A 25,059-nucleotide genomic window follows, 5' to 3' on the forward strand; every position below is an offset into this window, starting at 1 on the left:
ATCAGACTTTCATGGTATGAAAACTTGAAAAAAAAAGCAGATATTTGAATGTAATTTAAAAATTCCCATGACAGAGAGGTCTAGTAATCCATGAAAAGTCTAAACCACAGACACAAACATATTGCATACTCTCACAGGAACATGAAAAGAAAGGGGGTAAATGAAAGTAAACAAACAACATACAAAGATGAGTTTATTTTAATCTGGTTATAAATAAAAACCACAAGGGCAAAATTGCTCCCCCAAAAGCTAGGAAGCAAATCACAAAAAGTGAAAAGAGTTAAGTGGGGAAAAAAGATCACAAGAAAGAATACCAATGATGAAAAATGGTCATGAAAGGAAACTGAATTATCTCTTTTCAAATGCAGCATTCTCTTCTAGTCACAGAAGACAGACATTCATTTCACTGCAAGAAGTTTAAATGAAAAAACAGGAAGGCACAGCTAAGTGTAACTAAGGGGTTAACAGAAGTTTGGGGAGTGGGGTCCCTATCCTAATTAGGAACATAACAAATAAAAAATCATTGTTATGTTATCTTCTCAATTATGGTCACTTCAGCTTTACAAAGTGGTAAGCTATAAGAGCAAGCACTGAGGTGACCTTAGCATTAATTAGGAGACAGAGGACAGAGCTCTCACCCAGTTACAGGAAAATATCCCTTGGCACCAGGATACAACAGGGAAGAAGGGAGGAGATACAGGGCTCAGAGAGACAATCCAGCACCATATCATTCCCAAAGAAAGGACCATCTTGAGACATTTGAGGATGTCCCCAAAGGCCAGCACTGGGGACCTGAGGCACACGCACACAGAGCCCCTTGATACTCCAGAGAGCTGTGGCTGGGACTAGAGAAACTGTCAGAGCTGTGGGATTTACCAGGAAGATGAAAGCTGCTCATGCCATATTCCTCCTTTTACCTTCTTCTACCCCACAGCTCTGTGCCTGAACAGTGCCAGCTCAAAACCACACCTGCCACATGAGCAGATTCCTGGCTACCTCTATCTAAAACAGTGGCAAACATCATTTTACTGCCTTTTCTTATTTTTTTCTAAACCAGAGAGCTGCTTTATCTCCAACCTAGCAGAAGTTCACATGGAGAGGGCTGACTAATTTGAACTGACTGCAGACAAGTTGGTACAGGCATTACTGAGTAGCACAGAGCAGGGACCACCAGAGAGTGATGAGCTTGGTAGTAAACTCTAATTTATTCCCAACACACGGAAGAATGTGTCAGCAAAGACACTCAAAGTGAAGCATGCTAATTAGTTAAGCCTACTCAAGTTTTGTGGCTATTTTAAAATTAACAGGGTTGAGTAAATTAGGGCAAGCAGACAAAAGGCCCACATCCTTAGAAGCACATTGTGGGTATGCTGTGAATTGTCTTTGTTGATCTGGATCTAAATGGATTTCAAGGTCTAATAATGAATCAATGAGTTGAATACTGCTTCCCAGATTCCTATCTGTGATTAGGCTCTTATAACAACGTGGGATTCAAGGAGTGTCTTGCATTGTATTATTAGACCAGAGCTGGTATTAAAGAGCTTTCAAACTGAAATTATGTGAACATTGACTCATCACAGCACAAACCATAAAGCTGAGTCCTGCTGTTGTCTTTTTTACATCTCCATGTAATCATATGCTAATTAAACTAAGAACAGTCAAGGTAAAATAATAAAGCATGGTGGGCATCAAATTTGGTGTTATTTTTTATGGTACATAATTCTAGAAGATGGATGAAGCGCTTTAGCAAGAAATTTGTGATGACAAGAGAAACACTTTTGCCTCCAAAACATTCAATACTATTTAAAAGTAATGTTAACGTACCTGTTCCTTCATTGCTCTTTTTTTCTGACTGTGCCACTTGTATCACTTCAGCAGCAGCATCCCTTACTACCAAGTCTTCATTCTGCAGCAGGAGAATCACACATTTCCACAAACCAAGGGTATCAGACAGTCCTATATTTATTTGTGGAGAAAAATTAGAGCTTTATTTCTTATATGCATTCAAAGAAGTTAGAAAGCTGTTTCCACACCTAAACACAAGACATGAAAGGGATTGGCAAACCACTGGGAGAAAGACTGGCAATAAAACCAAAGTATTTTCAGCATCTGTGAACCTTATCTAGGTGGCAGACTCAGCTTGGTTTAAACAGTGGGCAACAGATAAGAGAATGGGCCTCTCTATCTAGGTTCAACTTTAGTCATGAATGCTCTCCATTTTCTACAATTTCTAAGAGTGCAGAATTCCTGTTTGGAACTTCAAAAATTCTGCAGCTGGAGACTGATCACTGATTAACACACTGCTCGTGGATTTGCTGCTGCAATCTGCCTGGAGCAGAGGCTCCAAACCAAGCTCTCTTCAGATAGTGCCAGTGGTGCTGGACAGAAGTGCCATTCCCTGCTGGAAACAGCCACTGACCACACCTTCCAGGGATCTACTGTCACCTCCTTCTCCCACATCCAGTGTCCCCAGCACCCACCAGCAGGCCCTGCCAGCCCTACACCCACTCTCTGTTGGAAACCAGTTCAATCCATGGGGTGATTGCACGGACACAGTTGAGACTAACCAGGGAGAAGTGCCAAGAGGGAGGTGCTGATCTGGTACTGCCCAAGCAGGCAGACAGCACACACCACCCCAGTGGCAGCCCACACCTCACAAGCCATGCATGACTAGCTCAAGTCACATGTCACATACTCCTAGGTATTTTTCAGCTGACTTTTCAGGTCTTGTTGAACATCCTGACTGAAGGAATCCACTGAAAGCTCACTTCAAGATGCAGCCAGCTGGGAGATACTACTTTCTGGTGACCACAGACAACACAAGAGTTGTGTTTCACTGCTGGTTTTCTTCTACCATGTTTTCAGCAGGTTTGTCAGAGATTTGTATTACAAGGCTAGGCAGACAAATACATAGCTGTATTTCGCTGCTTGGCCAAAGTAAATTGCTCCAGGCTTTACTACACATTCCTGTATTACCTGTAACTTCTCTATGTGGCAATGGCATGAAGTATAACTACTTCAGGAAGAAGTTGTTTTTTTTTCCTAGCATGACACACTCAATAATATTATACTGGTACAGCTAGAGCAGAATAATTATTCCCCTAGAGATTCAATATTCAGATTTCCCACCTAAACAAGTTTCTATGGTATCTCCATAAGCAGTGGAAGTCTACAAAGGGAATTTGCATAAAACCCTTTTCTGAACCCTCGAGCAGCTTGATGAAGAGATGATGGGGTCACCCAGAACATACAGACTGCCATTCACCCTCTTTCTCATAGGAACACAGTAATGGAAGCTCTTGGGACTGACTACAATTCCATTTCACACAACCACAGTTTCCTTTAACGCCTACTTTTTACTATTTGTGGTCAAGCAAGCTGATGTAGAAGAAGGCACAGAAGTCAGAGCTGTTTACATATCACTTCAACTAATCACCAGCCCATGCCCTTGATTTGCCAGACTCCCCACTGCAGTACTGACAGTTTCACAGTTGTGAACATCCCCAGACTGACAATTCTAGGTACTATGAAGGGTGAGATCTGCATCTCTTCCCTTGGATCAATTTTCAGAGCAAAGAGCTAATTCAGATGGTTTGCCCACTGAGGACTTGGGGCTCTATTTTCTGGGCTATTTGGGGATCATTTATTTTTGTTTACTTGTCTGTTTTCATTTGTTTTGTTAGGATTTTACACACAGGATACAAACTGCTGCTATGTTTTATTTCAGACCTTCACATCTGCCTGACTGGAAAGCATGGAAATCAGCAACTGTTTTGACAAGATCAAAGAGGAAAGTGTTGTCCATCATCTATGGACCACATCCAAATAACAACAGATGAGTAGCACAGCATTTGGGGGGTTTTCACTCCAATACTTCCACTGTCTTCATTTGACATAAAATGGTAATGATGTCTGTATTATGAAGAGCTTTATCTAGATGGTGAAGGTTAAGATTTCCAGAGCCAATACTATGAACACTTAATACTGCAATGTCTACCTCATATAGATTTAGCTCTGGTCAATGTTACCAATACCTCTTTTAAAAGGCACATCTCAAAATAATAGCTAATTTTCCCCCAAACCACTATCTACAGATTAGAAATACACTGTTCTTTTTGTATAACAGAGATTTGTATCCAGGCCACATGGATGGACTGAAACTACTTAAACTAAAAACATTTACATAACTACACTGGAATGAAGTATCATGGAGTTAAAAGTATCTAAAACTGTCTTGTTCAGGATGCAAAAGAACTTCTTTACCATCTGGTACTACCTATTCTTGCCTATCTCCTGTCCCTTTAGTCACAAAATCTCCCCATTTTCTATTCACAGAAGACAGGGGGGGGAAAAAGCTAAAAGAAAAACCCCATCTATTCTCCAGAACAGAAACTTAGCTTTGCCTCCCATTGGCTATATGTACTATTGAATAAGGCCATGTAGGGTTTTTTGTTCTCCTTTCTTTGTTTTCTAAAGAGACAGTCTAATATTAACTTCAAACAAAAATCCTTATACCTGGGAGATATAATGTGAGCCAATGATTAATTATTCTCATAGTAGAACGTGTCTCTCATTTCTAGACCAAAGACCTTCATGCCAACATTCAGCCAGCACAGCTTTGTTACACTCCCAGTGTTCACCTAAACTATGTCCAGCCCACCAACAGAGTACTACAGAAAGATTCAAGTACAGAACAATTGCAAGCCAGTAATTCTGTACACCAGTGTATAGTGACCTGGAGACATAACAACACATCATGTGCCCCTTCTGCTGAGTTATTGCCAGAGGCTGGGCACATGTGTTTTTTCTACCAGAATTTAAATAAATTTCTATGTTTAGTAATTAAATCCTAATAAAATTTTCAAAAAACCCTCTTTGATGTAATTATGTTTTGACTGTGCATACACATACATTTGAAATCATGCATTAATGGATTTCAGAAAAAAAAATCCAGAAAATTACTTTCAGGCTACTTACCAAGAATGAGCTTCTCACTGCTCAGAAGGAATGATGTTATACTCTTAAGAACTTCAGCAGCTGCTAACAGCATCTCTGTCTCTTGCTCATCTTCACAAAAATACATTATCAGCTGAACCCATTTTTTCAAGACTTCTTCTGGAATCTGAAGGCACAGAACATGTGAGAAGTATGCTGCACCTCTTGCCATCACATTGAACCATGGCCTGCCTAAGGGAGACTGCTCATTAGTAAATGTCCAGTTTTTTTGAAGTGGTGAAACCCATAGGAACATTTAAAAGTTGGGAAATTTTCTTTTAGTTAGAGCAGTATACACAGGCAAGTCTTTGACTCAGTCCCTTCACAGCAGAGTCACCAATGACCACACAAGTCAAGGAGTATTTTGGTGTCCTCAGTCCTTCTACACCTGCATGCCAAGGACAAATACACTGGTCCTTTGCCTAATTTCAGAGTGTTCTTCTCTGCCCATCCCTCCAGCCTGTCCAGGTCCTTCTGAAGGGCTGCAGAGCCCTCTGGGGTATCATCCACTGCTCCCAGCTTTGTGCTGTCAGTGAACCTGCTGAGGAGGCACCTGCCCCTTCACCCAAGTCATTGATGAGGAAGTTAAACAATACTGGGGCCAGTACTGACCCTTGGGACACCACAAGTGACAGGGCTCCAGCTAGACCCTGTGACACTGCTTATGACCCCCTGGGATGTGCCATTCAGCCAGCTCTCAACCATCCTCATTAACTGAGGAGTAAATGAACCCTCAGTCATACTCTGCCTCATTCTGCCTGGTGCAGGGCCATGTACCTGCACTGCACAAAGGGACACAGATAGAGTGTGTCCTACAGATTCTGTAACAGGTGAAAACAAAAAATAAAAATCTCCCAAGATGTTACAATGAGTCAAATTTCAAGCAGACACATGGATGAACTATCTAGAAGGACAGAACTTAAGTTTTACCTCATGGAAGAGAAAATCCCTTCCACAGATGTAAATACTGAATGCAAGCTCAAAGAAAGAATTTAGATGGAAATCTGATGTACCTGGCCTTTCCCAAAGCCAAAAGCTGTCTCTGTAAGTATATCTTAGATCTCCCATGATTTGTATACTTATTAGAGAAAGTTGTTGCAGCATTTCTATTTAAGATTTTTACAGCATTTTTCATTAATTCTGCTTTGTTATGTTAACTTCAAGTACTCACTATGCCTTTCCTTTAACTAAAAAGTTTTAATATCATAATTCATGTTCCTCAATTGTGTGCAAATGTGATATTATATTTTTTATAATGAGACATGGTTATTAGCATATAAAAAGAAGCCATTCTGCTGTTCATTCTAAGAAAAATACTAGCTTTGTAAGGAAAATAATCTTCCTTTTAAAACAGATCATGAGAGTTTTGTTTGTTTTAAAATACCCACTAAGTGGATTTGTAAATATTTTTTTAAATATCTAGCACTAAAGCTGCTTTTGCACTGCTCTACACATACATATGTGACATCACAGACTGACAATTTAAAATCAAAAGAAATCTGAGCTGGCTGAGAACTGCACCCAACCACTGCTTCAGCTTCGTGCCTTCCCACCCGACGTGCTCTCCTGTGGGCTCTCCAAAAATCAAGAAACCACAACAAAGCTGCAGCTCAGTAAATGGGCTGAATTCAGAACAAGCATTAAACACCACAGGCATTTCCCTTTCTACATTATAGTGACCATTTTGGATGAGCTCAGAAGCTGAAATTACTCCATCAAAAATATTTATGTATGTATTTAACTTGAAATTACTTTGAGAGGGATGTACTGAGATGATATTCATGGCTGTGTCATTTCAGAACATGGCAGTGTATTCAGAGAGGAAGACATAATGATGAATGTCAAAAATAATGAATGGACACAAGAAAACACAAGATTGGGGTCTTTATCTAAAAGAAGCCACGTTACTGCAATCACTAAAAACTCCAGGATTACAAAACTGTTAACCAGCTCTATTTGCCTTACCTGCTGATGGTTCTGCAAAAGGTGGATAATCAATTTGGAGGCAAATTTCAGAGCTATGGTTTGACCTTCAGGGCTGAGAAAAAAAGGCAAATGACATATCAGAAAGCCAGCTATTTCTGTCATCATTTCACCTCTAGAAGAAAACCAGCCAGCTCTTAATTATTTCTGATGATCACCAATGGATATTTTTCAAGCTGAGCACTTGAAGCTTTCACATTAGAGATCTAGATGTTAGCTAAGTTCTCAGCTGACATGCAAACAAAACATGCCCTTACTTTCACCTCTCTCACGTTTACTTTCTATTTACATATTTCTCATAGAAGAACACACTTGAAAATGGAACCTGAGTCAAAGAAACCAGACATTATTTTAAATTGTGAACAAATGCATCTCTTGAAGCTTGTGTTTAGCTGCAGGAATATCTCTTCTACAGCTGCTAAGCAGGATCTAAGGATATGGCCCAGGGCACTGTGGCTGCTGAAGCCTATTCCCACCATGGGGAATGGCAACACCTGAGCAGCAAGGCCTGCTATTCCAGCCCCTTCCCTCCAACAGCACCAGTCAGAGGAATTTTACCTCCAGTACCTTACTTCATCCCAGAAATAACCACTCCCCATTATCATAATTTGAACTTGAACAATTTAGTGCAAATCAGCAGTAAATACGCACAGCTATAAAATGCAGTTCTACACTCTCTATATTCCATGTTTGTAACATTGGACTGCAATGTTTGCATGGCTTAAAAAACCATCAGAAACAGGATGTCACATCCTTAGTCTGGACACTGTAAGCCTGTTTGAGCATTCCACTGTGAATGCATGGGCACAGCTCTAATTCAGTAGGAGCTACAATCTGGCTCCAGATTTCCAGTGCTTTCTGCTGACTTTACAGTCTGTGTAAGGAGTGCAAACCCTAAGGATTAGGATTAACCATTTCTGCCAATCCAACAAGTTAAATGAGATCTGCTGTTCTTTCTACAAACCATCTGCCCATAAACCAGGATAGGAGGGACGGCAGATTCACAGCAAATGAGTGTAGAGCTGCACCATTAACACTAATTGTTAATTCTACAGTAAAGTGGGTGTTTCCTAGTTACCATTCAGGAAGAACTATGCTCACTGGCTATCACTGGACAGCCAAAGTAACTTCTTGTTTCAGGAACTGTACAACTGGACATTTACAGGGTGCTAGCATTACTTGCAGGCCTTTTGAATAATTCAGATAAAGGTCTTACTTCTCTGAAAAATTCTCATGAACCCACTTTGTTCAAATACACCACACTCTCTTTTCTGAAACACAGATTTTTAAATGAAAGTGCAGCCCCAAACCAATATATTAATGTTTTCAAAATTGAAAGTTTTTAAAAGGTAAGTATTTCAACATGCATGACAGACCATACCTGCTGGAGATATCTGCAAGGTTTAAACTCCAGGTTAAGAGCTGATTTGGATTCATTTTTATAGAACATTCAGTCTTTGGAAGAACATTTCTGAGATCCATATTATAAAGAATTTCCAGCACCTGCAGACACAATCCACAAACAAAGAATTTACAGACAGTCTCAACAGGAATGTGCACATTTGAGATCAATAAAACATTGGCTTAAGCTCCACTCCAAGAACAAAAGGAATCTCTCTGGACAGTTCTAAGAAAAGAAAGAGGAAGTTCTTGCTTTTACACAGGAACATCTGTTACAAAATTACTGCACAGCTCCTGTTCAGTGTAAAAAAACCCAACTACTCAACTACTATTTAAAAAGCACAATGCATGTTTGAAATATATTTTTGAAAATTACAAATATGATCTAAAAATTAAAAAAATATTAATTTACTGAAAACATACAAAATGTCAACAAAAAAGCACCCTCTTACCTTGCAAAAACACTGGGGATTTGTTTCCTTCAGAGCCATTGTGAGAAGAGTGTCTTCCAAATCAATGGGTAAACATAATGCACCTCCTCTTCCTTCTGCAATCTGCTTGGAATTTCTCTGTCTCAGGCCCAGCAGAATTGCCTCCAACGCCAGCAGCCGCACCTCATGGAACTCACAGAGCAGGAGATGAGCCACTGACAGCGAGGGCTTGGCCATGTCCTCTGCAGCTGCTGAAGCACAGCTCTGCAGGTCAGGCCCTGCAGTCACTGACAGCACTGATATTACAAGTCTGGTGATGCTCTGGAGATACTGTATCAGTCCTGGTACTGCAGGTGAGTAGGGAATACCAGACACCAATTCAGAATCTGAAATGACTCTCCTTATCTCTTCCCAAAAGTCAAGGAATTGCATTCCTGCAATGAGAGTAACGCTTAGTAAAGTGAACAAATAGATGATGTTACCATATGCTCCAGACTGTGAAGCTGAACAATTATCAGGTATGCAAAAAGTACCATAAGGTAAATTCAGGCATGAAATGAAATGAAATCAGAGTTCTCCTTCATTTCAAATTAGAAAAAAGCTTTGCTAGATATCATATACATTCATATTTAAATCAAAAGAAACAAAGACACAAAATTTTCTGAAAACTATGATTGCTCAACACATGAGCTGGAAGTTTCAAACAACTTAAAAATGCTACAGCACCTTGCAGACTGCCTGCAATCTTTACCAATTACATCTGTTTGGTACATATTTCTTTCACCCAAGCTAGTAATACAATATTGCCAGTTGTACAAGCTTCCCATTTCTACCATTGCAGAAAGTTATTAACACAAATAAGCTACCAAATATATGTGGGAAATATGTGGGTAGTTAGCTCTAAAATCAGAGACCAGACTGAACAAAGTGCTCTCTGTCAGACTACTCAGCTGCAACTGAAATCAGGAGAAATGATGACAGAGGCCATTCTGATAACACTGAAACTCTCATGCCTTCATAGTTTTAGTCAGAAAAAATTGCTATGAAGAAGATGACCCTTCAAGATAAACAGATCTGTTCTGTGTGTATCAGTCTAAAGAATTTACTTACTAAAAAAACCAGGATACTTTTCCTATTGTTACTCATTTTGAACAGTTAATCTAGGTAAGAAAACAAAGGAGCTGCACTGTAACCCCTCTTATGTATCAGCCCAGGAACTGTGGCACTTCAGCCATTTACACTGGTGCAACCTTGTGCACACGGTCCAGCACAGCCTGAGAACCTTCTTTAGTGCTTGGCCACCTCCTGGAGCCAACAGAGGCCACTGCCATCTGTGACACCAGAGGGTTTCAGGTTTTAGCAGAGCTGGCAATGTAGACACTAAATAAAGGAAAAAGTCCTCAATGGTCCTATTTCACACCCACACAGACTGAAATACTCATGTGCCTTGAGTTGAACCTTCTCCATCATCAGCAGGAATAAACCATTTTATAATATTGAAACCATTTTGCCCACTTCGGTGTCTGTACAGCTTGTACTGCAAGAAAATGAACATGCTATACCCCACAAAATTCAAATGCAAGCAGGGGAAAATCTAAAAAGAACAGAGAACAGTGCCACTAGTGCTAGGGGATGTAAGAAGTTTAGGTATTTTAAAGGTAAAAATGCACTAAAGGCAAATACAAAGATTAAAAAAACTTACATTTCTCCAGTATCTGTAAGAAGACAGTTCATTGCCATGTAACTTTGCTATTTATAATTAAACACGAAGCACTGCTAAAAGGCTGTCCAAATAGTCCTACTAAATTCCTGAATTTGACATGAAGCCACAGCACAAATATAGATTCATTTTTTTGTCCATGAAGACATTTCCCTAAGCCTTCTATTTACAGTTAAATATCCTGCCCTTTCATATTCAGATTCTTCTAAAGCCATCTTAATTTGTTTGACATTTACACAGAAAGTTGACATGGTTGTACACTGTCTAGCACATAAGACAGAACCATTTCTGAGTAATTCTGGACACACTTCAAAGAAATTTATAAAAAATTTCTTTGTATTTATAAAAAAATTTCAGACATATTGCCCAGCCGCTAGCTCTGTCATTCACTTTTTCACTCCAGTTTCTTTTCTGAAGGGATTTGATGCAGTCAGAGGAACCTCAGGATCAGTGCAAAGCCATCTCACAGCATTATCCTCTACATGACACAGCTGATTTCCGTCTGATAGCAATGCAAACTTGTATCTGTTACTTGCTACATTTCTAAAACCCCTCCAAACACGCCGGCATCACAGCACAACCTAGTATTAATGCCCGTGTCACACGACACGTATCCAACTGCCAGAATTCCTTAATTTCTGAACTGTCTGGTTGCCTTGGAGAGGGATTAGGCCTTCGTCTCACTTATTACACAGCCTGAGTCCACAGACAGCAGTTTAACAACAGAAATAATCCCAGGCAGCTGAAAGGAAAAGGTTCAAGGTCAAGCACCTCAGTTCCAGAAGAGAAACAGCTTCGGTTTCGGAGCCCTGCACCCTCTCCTGTTCCTGCCTGCTCCCCTCCTCAGCTGCCTTTCAGCAACACACACACCCACTGCTCAGCTCTCCAAACCAAGAGTTTATTTGTAAGTATACTGCAAGAGAAAGGCTTTCATCTCCTGTCCACACTGCTTTACACTGAGGTAAACTACATGCAAGCAGTAAAGGGAAAGCTGGCAGGATGGAAGGGTCAAAGCTCCAGAGCAGGGAAAGGGAGAGTAGTATTAGGTACACACAGAAAGAGATAGAGAGGGAGCAAGAAAGAGAGAAAAAAATTAGGGGAAAGTGGGGAGGGCGTCCTCCATTTTGTTGATGTCAATGCTGCCAACTTTGCCAGAGCCTGCAACTCAGTATCAGAGAGAGTGGTGACCCTCCCATGGACTCCAGCTGGCCATGCACTGACCTTCCAACTCAGCAAACTTCCACTTGTATTTTGCAAGGCCAGCACAACTTATCTTTATGTCTTCATCTTTGAAGGGGAAAACTACTTGCATATAAAAAACATAGCAGAGCTACTAGCTTGCAGAGACTGTGATACAAGAGTCTCTGGCAACAGATCCTCTTTTTCTGTACATATCAAATACTTCTGCTTTGGATAACTTCTTTTTTTCCCATGCAATTGTGAAAGACTGGACACTGTGGCTCATCTATTTTACAGCAAGTCTCTTTAAAACTGGATGTCTCAATGGCAAGGCCATCAGCAAAATAAGACTGTCTGAATATTTGCTTAGCCTCAACACACCAGAAAGCAAATCCTCCTGCATTCATCTTCTGCTCCACATGCTCTCCAACACTCTTTTTTCACACAAATATGTACAAAAGGAAAGAATGCCCCTGTCTTATTACAATGCAGTGGAAATATTCCTGCTTTCAACTTCATCACTAAGAAGTCTTTCCAGGCTTTCATGTAAATGTTTTCTCATCTGCTTAGCTTTAAGTAAACTCTTTCCTTTGGCTTACATCAAAATATCCAACTAAACCAGAAAACCACACTGGTTCCCAAAGTAAATGTCAGCCTCTGTTGTTAAGATACAGTAACAACATACTTTTATTTACAAACACACATCACTGTAGAGTTTGAATGACCAGCTGCTGTGAGAAGGGAGTACAAATTTTGGCTAACCAAAGAAGGGTCCTGGCAAACAGCAGTCTCTCCAGGATGCTGACAGATGCAAAAGAGCCTTCAAGAATTAAGTGGATTTGATTTTATATTTTCCCCCTTAAGGATTGCTTCATTTGTGGGACAGGAAGAATTTCAGCCTGCTTCTAGTACAGGAGACATCTTACACAACCACTTGGTTCTCTTCAACACCCGACACAAACATCCTCAGTCCCCCACACTGATGCATGCACACATCATCTATGTCACGGCATCTCAGTTTGAGGGCCTGGATTTTTAATCCTATTTGTGATCAACTGATGTTCCGTCATGTGTATGAAGTAAAATGGTCTTTCACCATCTGAAAATAAAGAGGAAAGGAAGAGGAGCATAATGGAGTTAGCAGACTGGAGCAATCTCCAGTTATAAACCTCCTCAAAATTTAGCAGCTCCCTGCACCCTGCCTGTCCCTCTTCTGCTCCTCCCTGCAGTGGCAGGCAGCATCTATTCAGCCTGTTCCCAGAGCAAGCAGATACATGGAGCAATGACAGAAAAACCTCCCTGCTCAGGGAGTAACAAACCATCAGCTGATGGACAGCTCAGCTGATACTTCATCTCACAGGCACTACAGTCTGTTCAAAAGTGACAGAAGTAATCTGAATTGCTTCCATATTTAAATCTAAACTTGCTTCACCTCCTTGCAGAGTTGATACATTTCTGTAGGACTTGGTAATTTCGCAGTGATTATTTAGCTACTGCCAAGTGGACAACTCTCCTGATCATCAGGTGTATGGTGTGAGGGGCTTCCTTCTGTACATGTGATTAGTATAGCTCTAAGTATTTGATTTAGATAAATATTGAGATTAAATCCTGTATGCAAGCCCTCAAGCATCCAAACCATCTTCCATGTTCCTTCCACAGGCTCCAGAAGAACAGAACAAAGCAGGGGAAAAGGGGGGAAGTTACTACCAGCACCAGAAAACATACTGACCCTCTGCAAGGGTAGACAAAAACTGCAAGAGCAGCAATAAAATGCTGCTTTGCCTGCAGTTATGGGAAGGGGCCCTGAGCATCAAAAATCTGGATATTCATCATTATTCAACAAGATCTACAAGAAAGCACAATTGTTTATGAACTGAGGTTAAAATCCACTCTCTAACTACCATCCACAGACATCTGAACAGATCATATGAATAGGGAGTAGGCTGAGAGCTAATCAGTGCCAAGAAGAGATTTTCCTAGACAAATACTAAAGAAAAGTATTTTCTTTCGTATTTTTCCTTTTTATTAAAAGTGGATTAGGCAAAGTCACTGCTAAATGGAAATAAAACCACAAAGAGAACAGAAAAGTCTGTTTCATTACACAGCCATACTAAGGTGACTGTTGGTGATCATAAAAAGGGCATATTTTAAGCAGGATGTTTTCTTTTAAAGACATCTGCAACTTCTTCAACATCAGATACTAGGCATCAGAACTCACAATACAATTCAAAACTACAAACATGACTGATTACCAGAATCCATGGATAATTTACTGTTGAGGACACAAGAATCCCACTGCATTTTGTACAGCATAAGGGAAAGTTTCCAAAGGAAAAAAGAAGGAAAAAAAAATCCATTATAACTGGACACTGAAACAGTTATTTTTATTTATAGGTATTTTTTGTTACAGCTTCTCTCTGGCCCAGCACTGTTTTTTCCAGTATTTTGCATCCATATAAATCTATAAAACCCCACAGAGACAGTGCAAGTCAGTCAGTGGTGCATGTTGGAATCTAAAGAGATTTTGATTTTGAAAGGATGAGCAGTCTCTGTCTTCACGTGGGGACAGAATTTTAACTGCTAACATTAATGAACATGACCAATTCCACTTTCCCCTAGTGTCACCCATCTCATGGAACACCTTTCCATATTCCCTGCACAACACAGCATTCCAGCAGTATTGTGCCTACCCTCCACAACCCTCCTCTGACCACTGCCTCTGCCATCATGCTAAAAACACTTTTGCTTTCCTCCTCCTCCACCTGTGTCACAAGTTCTGCCTCCAACATTTCTCTGACAGCTGTTGGTGTTGCAAATATCCATCTCCTTTCTCCAAAAATTTATTCTTTTCAGCTTTGGCCCATTTTGTTCTTCAGTCTCACACTAACTTTTGGGCAGTCTTTGGATCACTTCAACATCCCTGACTTGTTCTGCCTCTGGCATTTTACTGTCCAGGCAACTTCCAGTCACTCCCTGTGTCTTGGACTTCCAACAATGCCACCCTCCACTTATTAATTCTCTTGTCTGCATTGAATTAGAACACTGAGTACCTAAAAGTATTTGCTTTCTACTTGTCTAATGTTAGTAGGCACAGGGCATTTAGATCATCCTATAAATGTTTTAAATCTTCACCTTTCTTAACTCAAAATAAAAACATTTACACCCAGTGCCACAGTCAATATACCAGCAAACTTTATATAGTTTCTGATATAATAAACAAAAACTGCCTTCAGTATGTTAAGAGTAAATTTAACTATAATCTAATTAGACCAAATAACCAAAACACACATGAACAAGTTGCCAGTGTTTTTATTCAAATAATTTTTGGCCATACTTCTTAGGGATCTAGGAAAAGAAAATTCAAGTATGGCTAAAATAATTAACCCAGTTACCCTGTCACATTTTTATCATTCCAAAATCATGAGTTTGTAAGTTAGCCTGCAGGAAAAACTTGGCTACCACCTTGCTTCTTACCAAAATAAGAAAAGATTAGGAACTATGATACAGAAAACAACATGGCCACAACCTTCAAATGCTATTTAAAAGACCTACAAATCATGTAATTCAGGCAAACATTTAAGAGATTCCTATGTAAAGAGCAATTTGTGCTTTGCATTGCAAAGCACGGCAAAGCATCCCTAAGTTTGATAATTCATATTATTTCTATCAATGTATTTTATAACTTCCAATTAACAAGGACAAATATAACCAAGAGAATGATATTTGCTCGGTATGTTATTTTTAAAAGTATTGTATTTGAGGACAAAATCAGCAGACAGTTGAAACAGTACCTCATGTTTCTCATCACACACACATGTTTAGTGCACAGTATTTTTTGCAACCATTTCTTTAGTTCATGAGCAGAATATAAGAATCTTAACCTACAAATACAGATAGTTTAGGTATTCAGAAGAAAGCAAGAAAATGGAATTATGCTTTTGCAAAACTCAAGGAAAGAAAATAAGTTAGAGTAGATTACTGGCTACTCCATTTTGGTATCAAAACAATCTCTCTATGAACTGGATCAATCATGTACATACTAAGGAACTGTGCCCATGGTTAACCACAACACTGGAGTTTGGTTAATTTCAAGAACTGTTATAAACTCTTCCACCTCAAATGGAAAAAGGAAAAATGCTTAGTTAGACTACAAGTGGCATCTTTTCCTAAAACATAGATTCAACCCATCTGACATCCTGTTTAAATGTTTTCTCTTTCCTACCAAACTTGAATTTTCAAGACACTGCACTTGACAACAGGCCAAACCAGATTGACAGCATATACACAGGACAAAGCAACAATTTGGCAAGATTATCTTTAGCAAAATTTTCTTTCATCTTTTCCCTCTTCTGTTCTACATCCTACTTCACTTACATTGACAGAGCTCTATCAACAAGTGCCATTTTTGGGAACACAACCCTGGCCAAAATGCACTTCTATTAGTCAAGTCCATTATAGAGAGTTGCATCAATTTTTCCCCTCACAAAACTACAAAATACTACAAGAAAACTTTTTCAAGATGTGAGCAAGAAGGAAAATGTGACCTCTGTCTTGTGGCATTCTTCATCTGTTACAGAGAGTCAGAGCATGGCAGATCTGAGCTTTCGCTGCAATTCAACACTCTGGCTCCTGCATGAGCAGCACTGCGGATCACAGTAATGATCTCATCTTGCTGTTTTGCTGCAAACACCAATTGCCAGAAGATCTGAAGGCAGAATGTCTATGACAGATCCTCTCAGAAGTTCATATATTCAACAGAGGAATCTTATTTAGTGAAACAGTGTATCACAGCAGTCCTGTATCCCATCTCTTGCAAAGCCCATCTCTGAGAGCGCAGCAAAGTGTGTAACCTCAGATGCACACATGGATCTGGAGCTCTACAGACCTCTGCTTCTAACTCCTCCTGATCAAAACTTGTGAATTTACAAATAACCATATACACAGCTAAGGCTGAACAGGTTCTCACCTGGACTTGAGGTCATTTTCCCCACTCCAATCTGCCTACAAATGCTACTTTATTCCTCTGTAATATTTGAAGCAGGATAGAAGTGCCAGAATATTCTCTGCAAAAGGACTGCATTGTTCTCCCAGGAGAATGAAAAGGCCTAAACATCTGTGATTTCTGATCTATAAAACAGGTAATGTGGAGAAAATACATCAAACAGGTCTGCAAGAACAAATTCCCTGGACACTACTGATAACTATTAGTAGTGACAATAGACATTAGCTCATCAAATAATCCTATAGCTGGTAAGAACTTTCTTTACTCTCAATAAAGGTAAAATAGTATTTCTATATTTCTATTTTTTCTTTTTTTTTAAGGCTTGCTTCTAACCACAATTGATAACAGAATCAAAATATTTTTAAGTTTATATAGTCTTGGCTATATGTACTGTCTCAGCACATCTGAAAGCCCTTAGACATATCAGGAGCTGAGAAAAAAGTTCTAGATTTTGCCTATCACCTCAAGGAAAGAAAACTGTCTTTTCCCAGTGACATGAATCAGGCAACACTTCCATCCAGTCCAGCAAACAGGAATAACTATGGGGTTTGGGGGTTGTTTTGTTTTGTTTAAGATAAATAATCATCATTTAACCATTAGCAGTACATTTTTAGCTGGACAAGATGCTTTTGGTATCCATTACTCCCTGCCTTCCTTAGCCAACATTTTAAAGATGATGTTTTCTGAATTTGTGAAGTAAATTCCCTAAGGGCTATCCTGCACTTTAAGAGACAGATTTTATTAATTGAAAACAACAAATCACTTACAGAAAATAATCATAATGTAGGAAAGGCCTAGGCAGAGCTGTTCTCTGAAAACCTCTTTGTAATTGTAGCCTCTTTAGACAGGCATAATCAATTAGAAGTGGTCTGATTTTAACCAGTTGCAGGCTCATTACATTGCATTCCCATTTCTGTTGATGAAAATCTGTTTCAGCCTGTGGCCTGGAACTCATATACAGCACTTCCTGGGGCCTCTTAGATAAACACATCAAGAAACAGTTTTATTTGGATTTGTCCCTCACCCTTTATTCATTGAAACAACTTTACAAATCAAGATTAGAACAGAGAAAAATTGGCTCATAACCAGAGATATGCATATATGAGTAAGATATTTAATCTGAGAAAAGTATAACGCTTCAATTAATAATTATATCTTTAAAACATTTAACTGGGAGACTCAAAACATTCCGTTTTAACTGGTGAGTTTAGTCTTTCTCTAACTGTGTCATGGGACACTCAGTTTCTATTTAATATAAACACATAACTCCTTCCTTTCAGAAGGGCTTCTTGCCTGTGATACATAAAATTGTCCCAAATGTATCTTTAGGTTTTCAAAACAGTACTTCCAGCCTAAATTTTTACTCTCTGTAGACACTGCCTGAAATATGTAATTTTAAACCTACCTAGGAATGAAACTTTTAAACAAAACAAAACTGATGAACTGTGCCCAAGCAGAGAGACTCTGCAAAAATAATTGCTTTCCTTCTGCAGAAATTGTACCTTACAGCACCCAGGTTTGGTACAGTCCACATGAGGTTTGAAAAAGAAATGAATTCACTACAGTTGGTAATCCAGCCACAGCATGGTGCAGCCCCTCAGGCTCAAAGGGCTATTCACAAGTCAGGGGCATTAAAAAAAAGGAAGGGAGTTTCCTGGTGTGGAGAGCTCCATAAAAGTCTTTGCAAATGTGCAGCAATTGTTTAAAAACCAGAACAGACAAAAAACCCCAAGGATAACTGAAATAGGAAAGAGACTGATAAAGGAAATGCAATGCCCAGTAAGTAAGCAAAAGCAGGAGCCCTCCCCTGGAGTACTGGCTGTTCCTTCCTAAAAGAAAATACAAAAATAGAGCTAAAGGGCAAGTGGCAAGAATAATCAGAAGATGAAAAAAATCTTCAGATGAAGAGAATACAGAAAAACCAGGATGATTCATACCATAAAGGATCTGAACAGTGGTAGAGGACCATGTTAAAAAACTGGAAAAAATAATATTCCCAAAAGGATCTCTCTTTTAAAAAGTAGTATTCAAAGTAAAAGGGTGATGAGTCCAAATATAGTTGAAGGAGGTTTTGGAGGTTTTTTTTTTGTTTATTTTGTAGTTGTGATACACAGCTAAACTTTTTAATGTACTGCAAAGGATTATCTCTAAGGCCAATGGCATATGAAGATCTAAAATGCTTTATTCTGTAGTAATAAAAAAAAAGAAAATATATTTTTAATAGAAGAATTATTGTTGGTAGGTATAGCTTAGCTCGAGAAAAACCAGTAAATAGCCAGGAAAAAAATCATCCCCGAAGACATGTTATATTGAAACTGCTTTAGATAAAGTGGTGCATTTCACCCTATAAAGAATGTGGCCCTTGCCTAGTCACTCTGTATGCCTGTCCTTCTGTTGTAAGGGCTAATTCTGCATCAATCTGTCTGAAGAAGTTGATTGCAGACATGTTCATCACCAATTTGCTTTCCTAAAAACTATCCCTATTTGAACTGTACATTTACAAGAAATCACACTAATAGCAATTTTTAAATTAGAATGGAACTACCTCAACTAAAGGTCTAGGCAAAAAAAAAAAAGCAAAAGGAATTGGTTTTAAAATTAATAATGCTCACAACATGTCTCTGAAATAAAGAATGGTTCCAGTGACTTAAATGCAGCATTAAAATTTTAAATAAAATGACAGAACTATTTACTAATTGCCTTCCTGGACTGACAAGGTAATTTATTACTCACTTCTTCATAAGTGAACAAAACAGGCCCACAAGGAAGCTACTTACAGCTGACTGAAAGCTGCCCACACACTGGCACACGTGAAAGGCTGTACCTTCCTCCCTGCCTTTGTTTTTTCTTATTGTTCACAGCTTGTTTTGTACTGTTGCTAACTGTAATCTACAACATTAAAACCACTGATAGTTCTTACCGGTCCTTCAAAAAATTCCCATTGATAAAGAATCAAAATGAAAAAAGAAACTGAAATAATCTCTCAGAGTTGTTTTTTATAAAACTTCTGAACATTAGAAAACCCTTTCCCTGAAATTATTTCAGGTGTCTCACGAAAAAAACATTTCTGTGGTTTTCTGGAAAGGTTAAAGTTGCAATAGTCCAGGATGTGGATTTTGGATTAAAAAACCATTTTGGAACATGAAAAGGAACTTTTTTGTTGCTAGCCATTCTAGGACTAGGAATACTGCAAGATCATCACTTCAAGCCTTGACATGGAACTGTGCCTCAGTTTTCTCCTCAACAAAACCTAGGACAAGTTCTTGAGAAAGGCAGAATAAAGGGCTTTCTTCCACAAGGCAGCTAAAGGATTCCACAAGTCAGTAGATACCCTAAGCACAAGTAATATACTGTTGTTTCTCCAGGTTAAACAGAGCTCAGAAATAGATATAAATATTAAATCTGATGTATAGAACAGTATATTCACTTACCTTGCTTTTGAAACTTCTCCAGGTGAGTACTCAACATCACAAGAACATCAAGATAGGCAGCTCTGGTCACTAAACAAGGATTTAGCCTAAAAGGAAAAAAAATCATGTTTTTAAAGCTTAAATCCTTATAACCTTATGCTCAGAAACAGCAGAAAACAAACTAGTTTGGCATGTCTGCCTTAATTAACGAAGATAAACTACTGGTCAAATTAGAATGCATATATAAAATAACTAGGACAAGTTATCTAAGCTTCACTTCCTGGTCCATTCTGAGTGACAGTCTCCCTTGCAGAATTGCAACACCTTCCTTCTCCATCCATTGCACTGAATGGCATTTGATACATTTCATTATTACTGGATGAACCAGCTTGTTGTAGCACCTACTAGGTCTTTTTGTTTATAAATAATGTGTGTAATTAAATGCATCAGCAAAAAGAAGTCTTCAGTTCTTACTTTTACAGCTCATGAACGAGAAACTTCCCTTGCAAGGTACCTGCTACACCTTTTTAATGACCATAGCTCTCTCACAGTTCTGATGAAGACCAGAGGCGTTCACGTTTTTAAAATCAGGTATTTCTTTTTCCAAACAAGGATATTTGGGATTTTGTGTATATAATGGAAATTGGTAATAAGCTACTTCCTGCTTCACCTCTTCAATCTGCAAGTGAGAAACATCTATTTTCTCTCCAATTAGAAAAATAAAATTAGGTTAAAAACTTCATTTTTCTTTGTATTACTATCACTGAAACATACTTAGCCATAAAAACTCTTTATAGATGTAACTTAAAATGTGAACAAACAGGAAATCTAGTTCAAAACACAGAAATTATTCTGAAGAGCCCAATGGGACTTGTACTAAAACAAAAACTTTCAGAATCAAGCAACACAAGCTTGAGGTATGACTAATTCTGTTCAGTATTTCATTTTTATTTTATCTGGCACTTTCTTTGTATGCTTATTTAATGTTTGAAACTGTTTCAAGAATTGTTAATTAAAAATGTTCCAACAAATATTCTGAACTCTAGCATCTTTAAAATTCAAAGAAAAAAAAGCTTTTTCAAGTAAGATAAGTGATGACGACACAAAAATGAAAGGTTTGAGGCTCTTGCATAGTTTGGTCTCTGTATTTGCCTATGGAGAGTTAGCCTGTGAACCTATTAAAACAGACAACTTTAACCAGAAATATTGCTCTCACCTTCAGTAATAAACTCTGGAAGAAGGCTAAAATACTTATGCTTTGTTTTATGGCCTACAATATAAGGCATCCACACAACACACAGCAGAATATGTGCTACCAGGATCTCTCTTCAGAAGAGCTTTCTTCTCCTTTTGCATAAAAAGAGACTTTTTGGACACTTTCTCACTAGTGAAGTAGTCTAAGTTCATACCTCCCCAAACTTCTTCATGCTTGCCTCCAAGCTCAAGAACTACAAGCTGCCTGATGAGAAGATGCATCATCAACAAGAACCAAAGCCTTAAGAAGCCAAAGCAATTTTAATATGGCCTATTTTTGCAGAGTCATATTAGGCAGACTTAATTTCTATCCCCTCTGATTAAGCAAAGATTTTTCCTCTGTCTTGGGCATTCAGTTGCTGCCTAAGTTGTTCTTCACAAAAGTGAATGAAAACACAAGCAAGAAACACTCATGGAGTTGGGAGCTCAAGCCATGAGAAAACAGAGGGATCAGTCAAAGGCTCAGAAGAAAAACAAACTACAAGAGGTCTCTCACAAATGGATGAAAGCAGCCACAAGTTTCCAGCCAATATGAGGAACCTAATGGGTCTACTGCACTTCTGCTCCCTCAAAAAAATGGAAGACTCGCTTATCATTCCATGTTTTCAGTGGAAAGAAAATTTCCAACATACAAACTGTGCCCTGAGCAAAACATGGCTGATGCAACTTTTACTGAAGAAGAGGCAACAGCAATACTGGCATATTTGTTATTCTGGTCCACCTTTTAAGCACTTACCACTTCATTTAAAGTATGTGCATATGCATGCTTTGATTTTGAAATGAGACTTTTCCAGCATAAAACATGCCAAATGTTTGTCCTTGGCTGGTTCTGTTGCACTGGTGAATTCTCATCCATATGTGCCAGACGGACACAACAGGAAATTCAGTTTTCCAAAACAAAGTGCTGTTCAGTGTTGTTCAGATTGTAGCAGAAAGCTCAGTCTTGAAGACAATCAAACTGTGATTTATGTAACAGATCTGACAGCCAAAAATCACAATGCTGAACACTTCAAGTGATGCACTGCACAGTATTTAACACGACCTGTTCGTGCAGAACTTCAGCAACACAAGGAGGAACAGTACAAGATGTTTCCTTTTTAACACCAAGACCAATAAAGTGGTGCTCTCATTAACAAGATTTGAGGAAATCTGTCTCCAAACAAGAAAGTCGCATCAGTAGCAAAAGGTGGGAGCTCCAGACATCTGGAACAGCATCCCTTTTTTCTGTCCAAAATCCAAAAATTATTTCATTTCCCTTCCAACCTGGTTAATGGAAACAAATGGATTAATTAATTAATGGAAACAAATACATCATAGGCTCACTCCAGATGATAAACTGTACATGACTCTGAATGGGGTAGAGCTAGAGACAGTTAGGACTCTCCTATCTAAGGGTATATCTACACAGAAATATTAAATAGCTATCGAAACAATATTCATACTATACACATCTATACTAATAGCAGCCATGTGATACCAGGGCACAGATCCACACCAGATTAAAGCAATGCTCTGTCTATGCTAGCCAGTAGTTTAGTGTAACAACAGCACATCTGGAAGTCAAGGAGCTGGCACCAAAGACCCAATGGCCACCTGACGTACTGTGTCCAGATGCCTTAAACCATCATTTTCACAAGTTCAAACTGTTGTTTTGTGTTTGGATATAGAGCTTATAGCCAGCCTGCTCCTGGAATCTTACTGCACTTAGGAGCTTGCCCCACACTTTTTAGTACTTCTTCATAGTGGTCTCACTTGGAGCTTGACTGTCCAGGTGGAAATAAAAATCAGGTCCCAGCCAACTGCTGCATTAAACTGCACTAACAGCTAATGCTGCAGAATGTTTCAATGCACTGGACCAAAGAGAGGCCAAAGGCTGTCTGCCCTGGGTATTATGTGAAAGTCAAGGCACAGACTGGACCTGCCAGGCAGAGGGAAGGAAAACTCCTGCAACAGGCAGGAACAGAAAGGATTATTACTTTGGATTACTACTTAGCAAGAATAAGATGCAGAGAAAACATATTTCTAATGTAATCAAGGAGACAAAATGACTATGGGAGGAGCTGCTGTGTCCTCACCAGATCATCCTATGAGGATGGGCTATGGGAATTGGGATTGCTCAGCCCCAAAAATACTGCAGCCTTCCAGTACCTAAAGGGAGCCTGCAAGAGAGAGACTTTACAAGAGCCTGTAGCAACAGGACAAGGGGGAATGGATTCAAACTCAGTGAGAGCAGGCTTAGATTATATATTAAGAGGAAATCCTTTGCTTTGAGGGTGGTGAGGAACTGGAATAGGCTGCCCAGAGCAGTCGTGGATGTCCCATCCCTGGAGGTGTTCAAGGCCAGGTTGGATGGGGCTCTGAAGAGCCTCTTCTAGTGGAAGGTGTCCCAAGCTCACAGCAGAGGAGTAGGAACCTGTGACCACATATTGCTGGTGATCTTTAAGGTCCCTTTCAACCTAGGTGATGTTATGATTCTACGACCACAAAAGCCCACAAAATATACAAGACCATTGAAAGGACACAAGTCACTAAAGTTGGACTGAAGATTTTAAAGGGCTTACGCCCTTTTTTTTTTTTTGTAACTGCCCAAAGCTCTGGCCCAACAGTATCTTCACTATGATGGAAACAGATGTCTTTTTTTCTAACTATTTTAGGTAGGCCTGGCTGAACAGTTGAAAATCTGAAAACACAGGTGCCAGTTTGCATAATATTGACACTTCACAGCAGATTTCTGGATTAATCCTGAAAATAAAAGTCTTCCAAACTTACTCAACTTCTTGTCATTAATGATGAACAAGTGATTGGGGATAGAATAGAGAGACTTCTTTGCAATTGCATTTTCAATTCTGGCATGTGAATATAAAATTTAAAAAGAGTTCAAGACGCTTGCAGGAGGAAACCTTTTGTTAGTTGTTAGGAGTCCAGGGAGTTTTTTTCAAAGACAAAGGTTAATAGAGTTAAAGAGTCAGTTAAAATTCACAGGCTCCCATTCACAGGCCTTTGAAGAGGCCTAGGTTAAGCATTTATAGAATATTATATGACCAGAGTAACAAAGAGCTATTTGTTTCCAACAAGGAACTGCCCGGTAGGTGAATGAGGAAGCATTCCCTGCAGGAGATGCAAATCAGATTGGGCAGGCTCAGAAGCTCCATGTGCAACACTGGGGTTTGCTCCAGCTGGCTTTGGCTACCTACAGTAGCAGTAGGGCTGCTTTGATTTCTGCTCTGCCTTTACCTCCACTAAGCACCACTGATTGCAGCTTAGGACTATGCAACTGAAATCAATCCTAGACTATCACAGCTTGCAGCTCTACAAATATTATCTTTAAAATGTTTGATTCACCTTTTATAGTTAAGTCATGCTGAATTTGAGGTAGTCATTGGTTTGCTTATTTTGGATGGCAGATCTAATGCAAACCAAGCTGGCATTTATTGAAGAAATCAGCAATATGTGGTCACAGACCTCCCATGTACTTGGCTCCCACAACTTCATTGCTTCAACTCTATCAGAAACACATGGCTTAACTTTTAAAAATTCAGTTTCTCCTGTATTACTGTTTAATTTAAACAAGATCAACATTAATGAATTATGGAGCAAATTACCTTTTTTTCCAAGAGAAACAACAAGGAGCAAAGAACATGGAAAGCTCACACATTTGGCCTCAATTCTGTCAGAACACTGGGA

At 39.1% G+C, this 25,059-nt stretch overlaps 1 protein-coding gene across 2 annotated transcripts in view; it reads right to left on the bottom strand.

The window, feature by feature from the left end:
* THADA (THADA armadillo repeat containing) overlaps positions 1–25,059 on the bottom strand; it is a 152,378-nt gene that overhangs the window by 25,063 nt on the left and 102,256 nt on the right. For both annotated transcript variants that reach the window (XM_058020033.1, XM_058020032.1), the window contains exons 31-36: positions 20,143–20,228; positions 8,832–9,244; positions 8,360–8,481; positions 6,961–7,033; positions 4,978–5,122; positions 1,825–1,956 (exon numbers count right to left, since the gene is read on the bottom strand). In XM_058020033.1, the coding sequence (XP_057876016.1) occupies positions 1,825–1,956; positions 4,978–5,122; positions 6,961–7,033; positions 8,360–8,481; positions 8,832–9,244; positions 20,143–20,228 (971 nt within the window). The remainder of the gene's footprint in view (positions 1–1,824; positions 1,957–4,977; positions 5,123–6,960; positions 7,034–8,359; positions 8,482–8,831; positions 9,245–20,142; positions 20,229–25,059) is intronic.

Source organism: Melospiza georgiana, chromosome 3 (genome assembly GCF_028018845.1).
Source record: "Melospiza georgiana isolate bMelGeo1 chromosome 3, bMelGeo1.pri, whole genome shotgun sequence".
In the NCBI taxonomy this organism is placed as follows: Eukaryota; Metazoa; Chordata; class Aves; order Passeriformes; family Passerellidae; genus Melospiza; species Melospiza georgiana.